The sequence below is a fragment of the Vidua macroura genome, chromosome 23 (genome assembly GCF_024509145.1).
Source record: "Vidua macroura isolate BioBank_ID:100142 chromosome 23, ASM2450914v1, whole genome shotgun sequence".
Taxonomy (NCBI): domain Eukaryota; kingdom Metazoa; phylum Chordata; class Aves; order Passeriformes; family Viduidae; genus Vidua; species Vidua macroura.
Window position 1 is genome coordinate 5,164,416 of NC_071593.1, and position 16,503 is coordinate 5,180,918.

A 16,503-nucleotide genomic window follows, 5' to 3' on the forward strand; every position below is an offset into this window, starting at 1 on the left:
CAGCATAAATCCAAGAGTAAGAGTGATTTCAACTACATTAGTCTAGCATAAATTGAGAGCAAATTATTTTTGCTGCATTTCAGCTGATTGGTGTGTGGATCAAATTACCAGAGAGTTTAAAGAAGAGCCCTGCCGAGTGCAGTCAGTGAACTGTGCTTAATCTGCATTTAATTCTTCTTGGGTAGAGGGAAAGAGAAGAGCTAGATTGGAAATGCAGTCAGAATTAGGGGGCTTTGGAACGTACGTGCTTTTATGAGTCTGAGTTGCCAGAAAAACCAAAGAATAAATAAAAAGTTGCTCCCTGAGCCCCTCTGACCAGCCAAGCTTTGCTCTCTGCGAGGCGCCGAAATGCCCAAAGGAACATCCCTGATCCCAGCAGAGCCTTCTGGGGAGAGCCCTGCCCGCTCCGTGTGCGTAAAATCCGGTGAATTGACAGCATTTCCCCGGCTCTGCCATGTCCCAGCACCGGGAATGGAAACACAAGGTCCCAACGTCCCCGTCAGAGCCGAATTCCGCAGCGCCCGGAGGATTAAGCCGATCGTTTCAGCCCAGTGCCTGAGAACGTCACCCCCACAGGCTGAGCTAAAAACTGCCCCCATTTCAGACTGTCTGGCCGCATTAAATTATATCACCAGGAGAAAATGTCAAGGATTTAAGTGGCCTTTGGGAGAAAAAAATGAAGGAGCCAAATGATGTGAGAAGGGAAGTTTAGAAACAAAATATTTCCATATTTTTCAAGCTGGGACTTGGAAGCTGGGCTGTTTCGCTCATTACATCAGAAGTCTGATTCGCAAGCAACGCCACCGCTGACTTTCTATTTTAACACATGACTAAAACTATGTGCATCCCATGGAATGCAACAAACGATGCCCCCATCCTTCACTTCCATCTGTCTTCTGGGCCTTTACGGTTTTCCCGAGGCCGCTGTTTTAATTGGCAGCAGCTTTTCCAAGCCATGTTATTTCAGCATTCCTGCTGAGAATGCCCAGAGGTGGCAGGACCCTACAAGGATTCTTCTGCCTTTCTATCCCATTTGTTGATTTTTTTTTTTCCCCCCAGGAGTACTTTTTATGTTCACTGTTGACACCATGTCTGATTTCTCCAGGAGGAGATGGCCACGGTGAGTGCCAGGCAGGACATGGCACCTTCTGAGCTGGGAGGTGTCCCCATCCCAGATGGCATGGTGTGGGCACGTCACCCCTGTGAGCTGGCAGAGCCAGAGACACTCATTTAGCCAGCAGTGAGTGCTCACTAATCCTCATCCCAGCCGACAGCTCCTTGGCCTGGCCAGACACTGACATCACTTTTTCCCACAGTTATCAGCCCTGCAACAGCGGCTGGCAGTGACATCTGGGCTGTCGTGGTGCTCGCAGCCCTCTGAGCACCCATCCCACCGTCACACCACGGTGGCTCTGAGGTTTTCCAGCGCCAGGGACATGGCAGATCCTGCAGGGCAACAGCCATTAACCTTCCAGCAGGCTGGGCACAGCAAGGATCACCAGGCATTCAGCACAAGGAATGCAAGGACAAAGCATTCACCTCCACAAACTGAATCCAGGAGCGCTCCAGGACAAGCACACGTATCCAGATGGATGCTGTGGAGCATTTAGACATGGTAATGGCTAATTTAGATGTGTTAATGTCTAAATCAAACTAGTTCAGGACATGTCTTTTCACTGGGCTTTGCTAAAACCAAACGTGCCATGTCCACCTTATCCAAGGGCAATGCCTGGATGGGAAACACACAAATTTACTGTTACCCTCACCACAAAGTTATAATAGTTTTCCTTTGGGAACAGGTTTTAGAAAAAGCTCTCAAGCAACAAGAGGCCAAAGTCTTCCCTTTTTGCTTCCTCCCGAATTGATTCCTTCTGGAAGTTTAGCTGACATTTGGATAACTTCACCCAGCCTGCTCTACACACGCCTTCCATGTTCAGCTCATTCTGACGTAACGCATCAGGCCCTCCTCAGAACCATCTGTTCAAGTGACACCAGAAAGGCCTTGTTATCTCCCAAGAAAGATAAATCTGTGAGAAATGTATCTGGGAGAGATCTGGGTAGTAACACGCTACCATGTGTTTACACAGTACTTGTTACTCTAAGAGTAACATGTTTCGGCAGGTTGGGTCTGCACCAGCAGCTCCTCTGAACGGGAAAAAAGCCCAAGAAAAGGCATTAGAAAGGAAAAGGGAGGGAGGGAGAAAGAAAGGTGAAGTGCCTCACAAAAGGCCCTCGAGTCAGTCAGTGGGAGAGCTGCATTTCCAGGCTCCCAGGGCTCCTGACTCATTCCCAAGCCATGAGAGCCCAGGGCTCCAAGGCAATCTGAACTCTGCATTCTTATCGAATCAAACCTCTGGAATCTCTCCAGCAGAAGTGCCATCTTAGCGATGGCTCGTGGGAGAGTCCTTAAATAGGTCAAGTTTCTTCTTTATCAAAATAAGGATGTGTTCTTTACACACTGATTACGAGGGCTCCTTGCAATTACTCAGGCCTTTCCATTCAGGAAATTCAATGTGTGGAGAAGTACAGACAACAACAGGAGATGTTCAGCTGTTCTTCCCAACCAACCTGCATCCTCCCCTGCCTCAGGGTGTGGTCAGCTGGAAAAGGAGCTGGTTAGGGAAAGGCTTAAGGCAGGGTATGTTAATACCTGTAGATGGGGTCCATGAAAAAGGGCGATGGCTTAGCGTAGTGCAGGGAGGGCTGCTGAGGCAGCTGGGACTGGGAAATCTTAGGTAAGACCTCACTTGCCATCAGCTTCCTCTCCCCATAAATGTGGTTTTTCCGTGGCTCTCTCCCTCCGTTCTGGCTGGCTCGGATGCGGTTGCCAATGCTCAGATCCAGTGGCTGCTCCTCCCCTGAGGACGGGGCTGGGAGGACCTTGGGGGGCGGCAGGATTGGCTTAATCTCTTTTGGCTTCGTGGTGAGATCGAAGGGGGACTCCGAGCTGGTGCCACCGACTTTGTGGAGGTCCCTGGGTGACTTTGGTTCTGCCTTGACCAGCAAGTTGTGATTGAGGGTCCGCTCCGTGAAAGGGTAGAGGGAGTGGGGGAAATTGGGGAGGAACTGGAAAGGGAACATGGAATGATACGGGAGCGAACCCATCTTTTTCTCCTGCATCCCCATAAAGCCAGGCCCAAAATACTTCTCTGCGATGGAGGCGATGGCTTTAATGGAGTCATTGGCAGCGCCCGTGGTGGGCAGCAGGTGCTCCTCGGGGGGAGGAAAGAAGGAATGCTGAGAGTAGAAGAGAGGGATCTCGCTCGTGGTGTTGGTGGAACTGGCAGACACCGAGCTGCTGACAAAATCTGGCTTGGTCTCCATTTGTTTGCTCTTGTCTTTCGTTTTGTCCCTGTCACTCTCCGCGTCACTGTCCAGGTCAGAGCCGGTGCCAGTCGTGGTGTCCAGATCCGTGCCCGTGGTTGTATTGACATCCTCAAAGTCACTGCCATCGGACATGTCACTGTTCCTGGCTTTTAGCTTCTCCAGGTAGGAGTTTTCCAGGCTGCTTTCACATTTCTCCTCCCCTGAAGGAGCCTGGTTGCTGTTGCTCACTGCGGAGATCAGGGGCAATGCCGGGTTCCCGAGGGGGCTGGGGAGCTTCGCGTCTGGAGTGTGGTTGAGGGGACTTTTGAGCAGTTGCGTGGGTGGTAACAAGGGGGGCCTGGGGTACAGAGAAGGCGGAAAAATCCCCGGGAATCCCGGGGTGAGGGCGGGGAAGGCTGGGGGGGCTGGCGAGAACGGGAGCCCACCGGGGTGCGGGCGGGATGGGAAATACTCGTTAAAGCCCAGGCTGGCGTGGTTGAGGTTGGGAGAGGGCTTGGATTTGTCCATCATGGAGGTGGGCGTGAGGGGGAGGCCGGGGGCGAAGATGCCGGCGGGGCTGTAATGGTTCTTGCCCTCGCAGAAGCGCCGGTGCTTGTTGAGGGAGGAGGTAGTGCTGAACATCTGCCCGCAGTCCTTGCACTTGATCTGGGTGCGGCAGTCCGCGTGCATCCGCTTGTGGCGGCACAGGTTGGAGAACTGCGTGTAGGATTTGTGACAGACCTCACCTAAAGCGTCAACAGGAACCAACAACAAAAGCGATATGAAATTAACAGGAAAATAGCAGGGATTCGCCGTGGGATTCACCAGCCCACCCCCACACCGCTCCCCTGGGATCTCCCTTCCCCGGAGGCAGAAGAGGGGAGAGCGGTGGAACATCACCGCCTTTCCCTTCGGATGAAGCCCATCCTGGAGAATCTCTCGATCCACAGAAATCTGAGGGGATGTGCTACCTCTGCTCAAAGTTTGGGGGAATTTTCAGGAAAGATTATCATGGAATCACAGAATAGTTTGGTTGGGAAGGGCATAAAGCCCATCTCATCCCACCCCCTGCCATGGGCAGGGACACCTTCCACTAGCCCTGGTTGCTCCAAGCCCTGTCCAACCTGGCCTTGGACACTTCCAGGGATCCACAGGCAGCCACAGCTTCTCTGGGCAGCCTGTGCCAGGGCCTTACTGCTCTCACAGGGAAGAATTCTTCTGTATATCCAATTTAAATTCCCGCTCTTTCAGTTTGAATGCATTCCCCCTTGTCCTGTCACTCCAAAGTCCCTCTCCAGCCTCCCTGTCTCCCCTTCAGATCCTGGAAGGTGCTGTGAGATCTCCACACAACCTTCTCCAGGCTGAGGAAATCTCTCAGCCCAGATCCAGAGGGAAGATGCTCCACTCCCCTCAGAACATCTTTGCCCGAATCATGCATTTTTAATGATAACATCTATTTATCCCAGCTCATCTGCTTCCCATTAGTCCTAGCATGGCAGGAAGCACTGAGGGCCGGAGGGAGAAGAACTTTGCCTCATTTAATCAAACCTGCCCTTCCTTAATGCCCTCAGTGGTACACAACCCCTGCAGGGGGATGCTCTATAAATCCCCTGCCAGCCAGGCCTGGCTTCTGCCAGCACTGGGATCTCTTTTTTAATCCATTAAATCAGTCCAACACCCCTGCCCCGCTGACTGAAGCCACATCAGCGTTTTCTCTAACAACCTGTAAATACCAAGCTTTCAAAACATGGATTTTTATGACCCCTTTTCACCTCCAGACTTGCTGCTGTGGAAGAAACAGGGCAAAGCCAGACAGAAATCCCACCCCAAACTTTTCTACACATCAAAACACTGTGACTTTTTATTATCTGGTGCCTCTTTCAACATGGGAATAAATGTGGTGGTGAGTTAACACACTCCTTCCCCCGGGGAACTGCTGTTATCACCCTTTTGTGAGCAGGGAAACTGAGACAAAGCAGGGGAAGGACATTGTTTGGGGTTGGACAGGCAAGGACATGAATCCAAGTTCTGACACTCCAGCTCAGGGACTGCTCAGTGCTCCTTCCCTCCTCCCAGCTTTACTGGTAGGTGCATGTGAGCATGATTTTCCCTGTATTTTCTCTTAAATCTTTCCTAAATCTTTAGGATTTCTTTCAGTGCTTGAATATCGAATGACTGGTGGGAGAGTATTTCACTAGCAGCTCTGAAAATACAATAATACAATAAATTCCAATTGAAATTCAAAGCAGAGATGGATAAAATTCAATGAATTTGACATTTCAGTTCAGATGAGCACCCCAAAATCCAAAGGAGTGTCACTTAAGGCTCTGCTTTCTGACTGCCCTGTAAGTTTAGGCTGCACTGTCTGTCCCCCAAGTATTTAATTGTTGGGCCCTGACACAGCCCAGAGCTGCAGAGAAACACAAACAGGACAAGAAAGTCATCACAAGAGTTTGGGTGTTTGAGCCAATCCTAATTTTTGCATTATTTGGATTATTATTGAGCCAATCCTAATAACTTTAAAATCTCGGCTCAGGTCTCCTGAATTGCTCTTAGTGCCTACACAGAGTTTTATGGCTTCTGTAAGTATTATTTCAGCTACCTTAGACTTGCAAAGAAAAGGTTTACTTGGCTTTTTTACTCCATTTTAAAGTGTTTTCTCAAAAAATATCCAAATAGAGTTCTTAAAAGAAGCACCACTGAATTTATTTTCCATTATGATTCAGCACTACTGATTTTTATTTCCATGATAGTCTTTTAAATACAAAAATCTCTGCTTTTTTTTTTTCCCGAGGGAATCAGTAATCACCATCCCTGGAATTGCTGGAAAAACCTGTGGATGTGGCACTTAGGAACGTGGTTTAGTGGTGAGCACAGCAGTGCTGGGTTAAGGGTTGGACCTGATGATCTCAGAGGGCTTTTCCAACTGTAACCATTCTATGATTCCAGGATTCTTCCATTTTTCGCCCCAGGAATTTTTGCTAGATATATAAATACTGCACAAAATTCCCTAGAGAGAAGTGCTAGAGCTCTGACAGCTCCCATCAGCCTTCTAAAATAAGGAAAATTGGAAAAAATCTGTTAAATCTCCAGTTATCCAATGATTTAGTAATTCCATGTGGAACGGCCTCTCTTGTCCTCCTGATTTCTGCAGTTATAAAGTTACAGGTTTGGGGGCTTTTGAAAGCCAAATATAATATTGTAAAAAATTAAACACAAACACACACAGACCCTTTTCTTCCACTGAAAAAAAAGAACCAACTTCCTGGTGAATCCTGCCGGGTGGATTTGAAGTTGTTAATGGATTCCACATTGATGGCCAAAACAACCTGACACATCTGACCAGGCAGGATCCCTCTGCAGTTGTTCCACAGCTTGATTTGGTCTGACAGCTCCCTAATTCTGATGAGGTGAGAGTGAGGAGATTATGAGGAGAAATCCCTCATCTCCCTGCAGCAATCCTGGGAGTCAAATTATCCCTTTCATGTGCCCAGTGAAAAATTGCAGCAAAATGAGCGAGAGGAGCGTTTCTTCTTCCTCTGCTGACACCCAGCTGATTATCTCAGGACACTGATTATCTCGGGACATTAATGAAATGAGTCTCCCAGGATATTCCTGCATGCTGTTCCCATTATTCCAACAGGGGGAAAAAAGGCAGGAGTGGGTTCAGTGGCTTCCCTATCGTAACATCAAAGCCTGGAATCAAACCCAGATCCTGGCCCGTGCCTGAGCAACGTGTTCTGAAGTGTCAGGAAGTGATCCCTAAAGTTCCTGGAGCTTTGTTGTGACACCATCCAGCTCCCTGCAGAGTTATCCAAACCCAATGGGTGCTGTGCCAATTAAAAAAATATACAGCCCTGGGAATGACAAGGACTGAGATGGGTGGCTCTCCAGGGAAAATGCCCTTCTGGAAATATCCCACCAAGAAGAGCACTGAGGACACAGTTCATCTGCTGTTTATTTGGCTCCCAGCATTATCTAGATGAAACATGCAGTAAATAAAGAAGAAAAGACTTTCTTTTTAAAAAACACCTTCTCATCTCTGTGATTATTCCAAGTTCTTTACAACGGCTCCAGGATTTGAGGCACCCCTGTAAAACATTTCGATCAGGCTGTGCCAGCTATTTATTTATGTCACCAACAGGAACATTCAAAAGCGATTAAGGCAAAAAAAGACGAGAGAAAGAAAAGATATGAGAAAATGGCATCGCTGTGACCGCTGAGAGACTCAGCTTTTAACTTGTCAAGAAAGTCAAAAACTGCCACGAATGTTTACTGAAAAAACAGGGAGCATGCAAAAAAAAAAAAAAAAAAAAAAAAAAAAAAAAAAAAAAAGAAGGAAAAAAAAAATTTCATCTTGTGCTCTGAGCTATAAAATTACAGCGGCCGGGGATGGGAGGGCTGGGGGGCCCCTGCAGGATCCCTGCAATTACAGCCAGCGCCGGGCTGGTGATGGCCGTGACAACTTACATATGAAAGGTTTGACAGTGCTGTGGATGTGCTTGTGCTGCTTGAGGCCCGAGGAGGTGGCGAAGGTCTTGCCGCAGTCGGGGCAGGCGTGGGCCCGCGCCCCCACGTGCTGTGAGCGGATGTGCCGCTGGAGGTTGCTGGGGTCCGTAAACACCTGCGAGGGAAAAACGCCTTCAGGAGGGGGGGGGGAAAGCAGGAGGAGAAGAGCCTACATGGGAAAAACTTATTTTGTTTGGGTTTTTTTTACAGTGCTGCTCATGGCTTGAGGAGCGTGGGGTGGACAGGCGAGGACAGGTCATGAAAGAGCTCCGTTTGTGCTCTGCCAGGCTGTGGCAGCTCCCTGAGTGTGTGGTGCTCATGGTTGGACAGGTCTGTGGCACCTCCTCGAGTGTTCATGGTTTGAAAGGTCTGTGGCATCTCCCCAGGTGTGGTGCTCATGGTTGGACAGGTCTGTGGCATCTCCCCAGGTGTGGTGCTCATGGTTTGGGTTTGACATGTCCATGGCATCTCCCTGAGCATGTGGTTCTCATGGTTGGACAAGTCTGTGGCACCTCCCCAAGTGTGTGGTGGTCATGGTTGGACAGGTCTGTGGCACCTCCCCAAGTGTGTGGTGCTCATGGTTGGAGAGGTCTGTGGCACCTCCCCAAGTGTGTGGTGCTCATGGTTGGACAAGTCTGTGGCATCTCCCCAGGTGTGGTGCTCATGGTTGGACAGCTCTTTGCTGACCCTCATCTGCCCAGTACAGCCCTCACCACCACCCCAGTACCCAGCTGGGAGTGACCAAAGGGGAGTGGGGCATAAGAGGGTCGAGCTCCACACCCCCAGTGGGATGCCCAGCACAGTGAGGACATCTCTTCTCCCTAGGACAGGGACAGTGGGGTCACCTCTCCCTGTATCACCCTGCTCTGGGCCACCATGGACCACCCATCCCCTGCAGCCCTTGGCCCAGTCTCAGTGTCCTCTCCCAGGTGAAGTCTCCCATGGAAACTGTCCTGCACCCCTTTCTCCAGGTCACAGCACTCACTCCCAGGTGAAGACCCTATGGACACTGTGTCCTGCACCCTTTTCCCCAAATACCAGTGTCCTCCCCCAGGTGAATCCCCCCAAGGACACTGTGTCCTGAACCCCCAGGTCCCAGCACCCTCCTCCAGGTGAATCCCCCAGGCTGACCGTGTCCTCACTGTACCTTAACACAGTTTTCACATTCAAACCGTTTCCCACTGTCGTGAGACATTTGGTGACGAATCAGGTTGGATTTCCAGTTGAAAGCCTTGGGACACTGGTCACACTTGTACTCCCTCTCCTCGGTGTGGATCACCATGTGCTGCTCCAGGCTGGAAAAGAGACACAGGCTGACCTTCAGAGCACCCACAGCAGGCACTGAGGCAGGTCTGAGACCAAGAGAACCAGATGTGGGGCCTGGGGGTTTTCCAGTTTCTGGGTGCCTCAGAGGAGGAAGGGAGCAGCTCACAGAATTCACAGAATTCACAGAATGACCAGGTTGGAAGAGACCTTCAAGCCCATCAAGTCCAACCCAGCCCCAACACCTCAACTCAACCCTGGCACCCAGTGCCACATCCAGGCTTTGTTAAACACACCCAGGGATGGTGACTGCACCACCTCCCCGGGCAGCCATTCCAGAACTTTATCACTCATTCTGTAAAAAACTTTTTCCTAATTTCCAACCTATATTTCCCTTGATCCAGCTTGAGACTGTGTCCTCTGGTTCTGTCAGTGCTGCCTGGAGAAAGAGCCCAACCCCAACTGGCCACAGCCACCATTCAGGAGCTGTAGAGAGTGATGAAGTCACCCCTGAGTCTCCTTTGCTCCAGGCTGAGCACCCCCAGCTCCCTCAGCCGTTCCTCACAGGGTTTGTGTTCCAGCCTCTCAACTGTGAGAAGGGCAATGACATCCAAACACCATTTAAAGTTTTTGAAATTTATTTCACTGGTGGAAGACGTCCTATTCTGCCTCAAAATGTGTTTTATGCTACTTCTTATAAATACCTGAGTCCATTCTCAAGGGGGAAAAGAAAAGTAAACTCAGCCACGATCCTACAGATTCCTGAGGGGAAAAATGGGCACTTTGTGACCAAAACTTCTGCAGCATCCCCCTGGGGAAAGAAAAGATATTTGCTGCTGCTGAGCCTCTCATGTGTCCATTTTCACGGGCAGGCGGCCCACGGCTTCCCAGAACACAGGGACTCACCGTTGGGAAGAAACATGATAAGGTGCAAACACGTTTCACTTCTAAATGTCAGACATCTTTGATTACTTCACTCAGCAATTTCACCTTCTGCCAACTGGCAGCGTCTCCAGACTGGGGGGATGATGGCAATCCTGAGTGGCTGCTGGCACAGGGCCACGGCAGGGGTGGCACCTGGTGCTCCAGTGCCCTGTGCCATGGGAAACCTGCACCTCCCTGCCCAGGAATCCTGCACCTCTCATGTTGGGAATCCTGCACCTCTCATGTTGGAAATCCTGCACATCTCAGACTTTAAATCCTGCACCTCCCTGCCCAGGAATCTTGCACCTCTCATGTTGGGAATCCTGCACCTCTCATGTTGGGAATCCTGCACATCTCAGACTTTAAATCCTGCACTCCCCTGCCCAGGAATCTTGCACCTCTCATGCTGGGAATCCTGCACATCTCAGACTTTAAATCCTGCACTCCCCTGCCCAGGAATCCTGCACATCTCAGACATGAAATCCTGCACCTCCCTGCCCAGGAATCCTGCACCTCTCATGTTGGGAATCCTGCATGTCTCATGTTGGGAATCCTGCACCTCTCAAACCTTAAATCCTGCATGTAAGGCCAGGAATCCTGCACCTCAGGCCAGGAATCCTGCACATCTCAAACCTTAAGTCTTGTATCTCTGAGGCCAAAAATCATCCACATACCAGGCCAGGAATCCTGATCTTCCTAGGCTGAGAATCCTGCCCCTCTCAGGCCAGGAATCCTGCACATCTCAAACCTTAAGTCTTGTATCTCTGAGGCCAAAAATCATCCACATACCAGGCCAGGAATCCTGATCTTCCTAGGCTGAGAATCCTGCCCCTCTCAGGCCAGGAATCCTGCACATCTAGGGCTGGGAATCCTGCTCTTCTCAGACAAAAATCCTGTATAATTCAGGCCTTAAACCCTGCACCTCTCAGGCCAGGAATCCTGCACCTCTCAGGCCAGGAATCCTGCACATCTTGGGCGGGGAATCCTGCTTCTCTCAGACAGAAAACCTGCACAATTCAGGCCTTAAACCCTGCACCTCTCAGACATTAAATCCTGGACCTCTTGGGCCAGGAATTCTGCACCTCTCATGATGGAATCCTGCACATCTCAGACCTTAAATCCTACACCTCCCTGCCCTGGAATCCTGCACCTCTCAATATGGGAGTCCTGCACATCTCAGCCAGAAAACCTGCACAATTCAGGCCTTGAACCCTGCACCTCTCAGACATTAGATCCTGGACCTCTCAGGCCAGGAATCCTGCACCTCTGAGACCTTAAATCTCGTATCTGTGAGGCCAGGAATCCTGTACATCCCAGGCCAGGAATCCTGCACATCTCAAACCAGGAATCCTGCACATCTCAAACCAGGAATCCTGCACATCTCAAACCAGGAATTCTACACATCTCAAACCAGGAATCCTACACATTTCAGGCCAATCCTGAAAAACAGGGGAAGGAAATCTCCATCCTTTCCTTCCTTTGGGCAGGTTAACAGGAGTTACAAACACTACTCTTACTGTGAGTTCTAAATAAAAAACCCCAGCTCACGTGGAATCTGCTCCTGCCTGACGGCCCGACCCATGGATATGAAACCATTTAGAGCATGGCTGTATTTTTAGAGAAACATTAAAGCTGAACACTACTGGAAAATCCTGTCAGTCTTCATTAAGTGCCACAGGGAAGATAGTCCCTGGGCATTTCCAGCGAGCTGAGGGGTTCAGGATTCCAGGAATTGTGTCATTCTTGATTACTCAACACCCAAAACTCCTCCCTTGAAGCACCAGCCCTGATCCCAGCTAAATAATCCATATTCATAGACATGCCCCTCACAGATGCCAACCCACTGGTTTGAAGCAGCAATATTCATTTTGCTCAAGAAATGGTGCTTTTAAAATGACCAGATTTTTAACACACACAAAGTAACACAAACCCTTTATATGCACATCCAAAAATCCGCTCCTGTTAACTGTGATTTATGAGTTTATTTCCAGCAAATATGGACAAGCTAATATGCTGTTTAGAGGCAAGTACCTACTGGGATTAGCAAAACATTTATTTATTTAGTCAGCTGCTAAATGCTCAATTTCAGGTCCCCAGTGGCATCCTTGATTTCATCTGTATTAACTTTGAAAAATTCTAAGACCATCCAGGCACTCGGAGCAGGTTTATTTTGTGTTTTAGTGACTTTAAACTTGGCAGATTGGTGGGGGAGAGACTGATGTGGACATTTCCTCCCCACCACACCAATCCACCAGCATGCCAAAAGCTAAACGGGGATGCTGCTGACTCTCTTTTCCCTTGTCAAAAAAAAAAAAAAAATCAACTTTATGTTACTTATCCCAAAATATTGGGTCTAAAAGGAAAAAACCCAAGGCCACAGTGCCAGTTCAGACCCCTAGGGAGCCAGGAGTACACAGAGGGTACAAATAGGATACAACACACACATTTCAAAAGGTTATTTCCTAGTTAACATAAAAATCAGAGTGTGCTGAAAGCTAAAGAGGAGAGACCTCCTGACAATGATGGATAAAAGAATTGGAATTTTTACTAAAATCCTTAATATTGCAAACATTTGAAGGAAGTTCTCCTTGTCTTGTCAGATAAAAAAAAAAAAAGAAGAAAATTGCAGCCTCTTATTTCTAATGAGTACCCAATGTAGAAACATGGGGTGAGGATTAAAGAAACCACACTGGCCTAAGAGGATCCCACACAGGAATCCCAGGACCCATCCCAGATTCTATAATTCCCAAGCTCTTTTCCATGCAGATACAGGGAATTCTCTGTAGACTTCACCTTTTTCTGCATTTTTTAAAATAGGGGTTTTTTCCCTCTCAGTTCCTCACCCAGATCAAAGAGCTGAAAGCATCAATGTAATTAAGTTCAAAGTGACAAATGCAGGTTTTTAAATGTTAAACTGAAGCGAAACAGGGGCTTTAACCTCGAGGTTTTTGCTCTGCTCAGGCAGAGCCTGACAGGGGATTGCCAGTTCTCACAGTTTTATAACAAATCTTGTGGTGCATGGGGTTTGTTCACCCAAGAAGGCAAAAGAAATGAGTATGTGAGAACTTCAGCCTCCGGTAAACACAGAAAACTCTGCTTTTATAGAATTTTATAAAGGCTTTTATCAAGGCTTAGGGTGCAAATAAACACAATCTTAAAGTGATTTAAAAAAACCCTCAACTTTTAAAGCTGGCTCCTAATATTTAACTATTTGAGTCTCACTTTGCCAATGAATTAGAGAGCTCAAAGATTGCTGTGTTAAAGCTGCATTTCATTACTACCACATTCTGTTTTTAAAAAAAATCAGATTTTCAGTTAAAACCTGAGTTAAAATATTTTCTCTTTTAAAAAGAAGTTTAATTCTTATTTAGAGTTGCCGTATCGTCATAATAATAACTGAATAATTGTTGCAAATTAAAAAATGAGCAGGCGTTATCCAACTTCCAATCTTCTTTTTTTTTTTTTTTTTTCCTTTTCATGTTGCTGTCACAAGAACATTTGGTGAACACAAAGAAACTTAAAAATTTGATTGGAATAGAATTTTTAATTGTTCCTGCCAGATCAAATAGGAGCTTGTGGCCATATTACGAGTTCTTAGGGCATTGACACCTCTTTAAACCCACTCATCTTAAATGACCAAGAATTAAATTTAAAAGAAGCCTTCATGCACATGGTGACTGAACTAATATTGGTGTTTTTTTCCTTCAGAAAAAAACAGAACCAGGGCAAAAGAGAGCAGATGGTGGAAAGATCCCACCCAAGTCTCTCAGAAAAGAACCCCTTAAACTTCCCACCAACAACCCTTGGGTGCTTCTACCAACGGGCAGTGGAAAGCAAGGTGAAATACGAAATCAAGGTGGAATAAAACACTGCCCAGCAGCTACAGAGGGTCCCAAAGTGAACATTCCTGAACCTTGCAGGGAAAGGAAAGGTTACTAGGGAGAAAGGAAAGGCTCATCCCAAAAGGAACATTCTCAAGTGCTATGGAGAAAGGAAAGGTTTCTATGGAGAAAGGAAAGGTTTATCCCAAAAAGAACATTCTGAAATGCTATGGAGAAAGGAAAGGTTTCTATGGAGAAAGGAAAGGTGTCTATGGGGAAATGACAGGTTTATCCCAAAAGGAACATTCCTAAAGCCTCTGGAGAAAGAAAAGATGTCTATGTGGAAAGGAAAGGTTTATCCCAAAAAGAACATTCTGAAATGCCATGGAAAAAGGAAAGGTTTATCCCAAAAGGAACATTCCTAAAGCTTATGGAGGAAGGAAAGGTTTCTATGAAGGAAGGAAATGTTGATCCCAAAAGAACATCCCTAAAGACTGTGGAGGAAGGAGAGGTGCCTAGAGAGAAAGGAAACGTGTCTATGGGGAAAGGAAAGGTTTATCCCAAAAAGAACATTCTGAAATGCTATGAAGGAAGGAAAGGTTTATCCCAAAAGGAACATTCCTAAAGCCTATGGAGGAAGGAAAGGTTTCTATGGAGGAAGGAAAGGTTTCTATGGAGGAAGGAAAGGTTTCTATGGAGGAAGGAAAGGTTTCTATGGAGGAAGGAAAGGTTTCTACGGAGGAAGGAAAGGTTTATATGGGGAAAGGAAAGGTTTATATGGGGAAAGGAAAGGTTTCTACGGAGGAAGGAAAGGTTTCTACGGAGGAAGGAAAGGTCTCTATGGAGAAAAGAAAGGGTTATATGGGGAAAGGAAAAGTTTCTAATGGAGGAAGGAAAAGTGTCCATGGAAAAAGGAGAGGTTGATCCCTTCAGTCCTCCCCAGCCGCCCATCACCCCCCTTTGGCCAGGACGGAGAGGGGAGGCCAGAGGAGGGTCTGGCTCTCAGTGGGTACCTGTATTTGTTGGGGAACATCCTCTCACAGTCCTTGCACTCGTAGACCTGTCCATCTCCGAGGCCTTCCTGCTTGATGTCGTCGCTGAGGCTCTCGTACAGGGCCCCCACGGCACCACAGCCGTACTTCTTGTGGCGCCGCAGGTCCAGCTTGGACTGGAACAGCTCATCGCAGTCCTCGCAGCGGAACGAGGGCTCCTCTGCAACACACACAGCAGCCCATGGTCAGCCCTGCCCCAGGAAACACAACCAGCCCGGGCTGTGGGACCCAGAGAGGAGGCAAAGCTCCCCGAGTCCAGCAAACAAACAAACAAAGAGAGAATTCGCAAGTGAGAGGGGAGAGAACCCAAGGGAGGCTGTGCCAGCAGCTGCTTTCACTTTAAGCATTAAGAGAAAAAAAAAATCAGATCACACAACCAGAGATCTTGTTTTCTTTGTGTCCTGGCCTCTGCTGAGATGGAGAGACCTACAGGGATTGGGAGATACACAAAATTTTGGGCTCACTCCGGGGTGCTGTGCTTGTCTGCAAGGAGGGGGGTTGAAATTATGAATGAGTTTTCCTCAGAAGGGCCTGCCAGGGAAAAAGGAACAAGCCAGACTCATAGAAACACAGATAGTGAGAAAAGCAAACTGCCACAGCACAAACCTGGAGAAGCTTCTTTCTAAGAAATTGTCTGTCTAATGTTCTCCTCTCAATTTTCCACTGCAGGAGCTCAGGGCTCCATCAGCCCGAGGCGTCCCAGCCCAGAGCACCATGGAAGGAAGAGCAGGGAGCCAAAGGCTTTGTTGCTGTGCTCTTAGCTATTTTTTTTTCCCTTTATTTATTTTTTTTTTTAAAGTTCTAATGCACATAATAAATTACTGTAGTCAAGGTCAAACAAATTAAAAAGAGGGCAGCTATTATTAAGTTTACAAGGCAGCATCCTGACCATGGTGCCAAGCCAAACAATCAGCTCAGAGCTGTAAATTTTCCAGGAGAACAAGCTCTGTGAGGGAGTCGGGATAGCTCTGGGTTTCTCCACCCTGGAACAGAAGCTTTCCAGCCCCCTGTGAGTCACTGGAGCCGCGTTTCCCTGTCCTCCCCTACCCTCTTCCTCCACGCTCTGCTGCTCTGCCTGGTTCTCTTTTTCTGATAACTGCACTCCCAGAAGGAACAGCCTGTGGTGAGGGCATTATCTCCGAGGGAGGAGTGGGAATATTCTGAGAGCTGCAGCCAAGGGCGATGCTGTGGTGGAGCTGATCCATTCCCTGCTCTGCAGAGAGGGGATGCTGGGGTGGGATGTGGCCATGCTCATGTTCTAGGGGCAAAATCTTCAACCCCTGTGCTTCAAAGTCCCCCCTTGCACTTTTTTTGCACCAAATTTTGCACAACTGCAGAGACTTAGGCTGAGCTTTAAGGCCTGGAATGGTGTTTTATATAAATCAGGGTTAATTTTGTTATGAGTGTGACAGGAGTGGAACCACAGGCACTGTCACACCCAGAGATCTCCGTGCTCCCACCTGGGTGCTCAGCTCCCATCTCCCTTTTCTCTGCTTAAACCTGAGTTTAAAACTGAGCAAGGCAAGGTCCCAGAGGCTGCTGCAGCAGCGATGTGGGCAGAGGAAACCCTCTGCACACTCTGCACACCTACACGGAAAGTCTCGACACGGGGAAAATCAAACCCAGCT

General features: G+C 48.1%; 1 protein-coding gene across 1 annotated transcript in view; it reads right to left on the reverse strand.

Annotated features, from left to right (window-relative positions):
• Positions 1-16,503, reverse strand: part of PRDM16 (PR/SET domain 16) — a 191,791-nt gene that overhangs the window by 18,394 nt on the left and 156,894 nt on the right. The window contains exons 6-9 of the mRNA XM_053997634.1: positions 14,837-15,035; positions 8,963-9,110; positions 7,777-7,930; positions 2,651-4,052 (exon numbers count right to left, since the gene is read on the reverse strand). Of these exons, the coding sequence (XP_053853609.1) occupies positions 2,651-4,052; positions 7,777-7,930; positions 8,963-9,110; positions 14,837-15,035 (1,903 nt within the window). The remainder of the gene's footprint in view (positions 1-2,650; positions 4,053-7,776; positions 7,931-8,962; positions 9,111-14,836; positions 15,036-16,503) is intronic.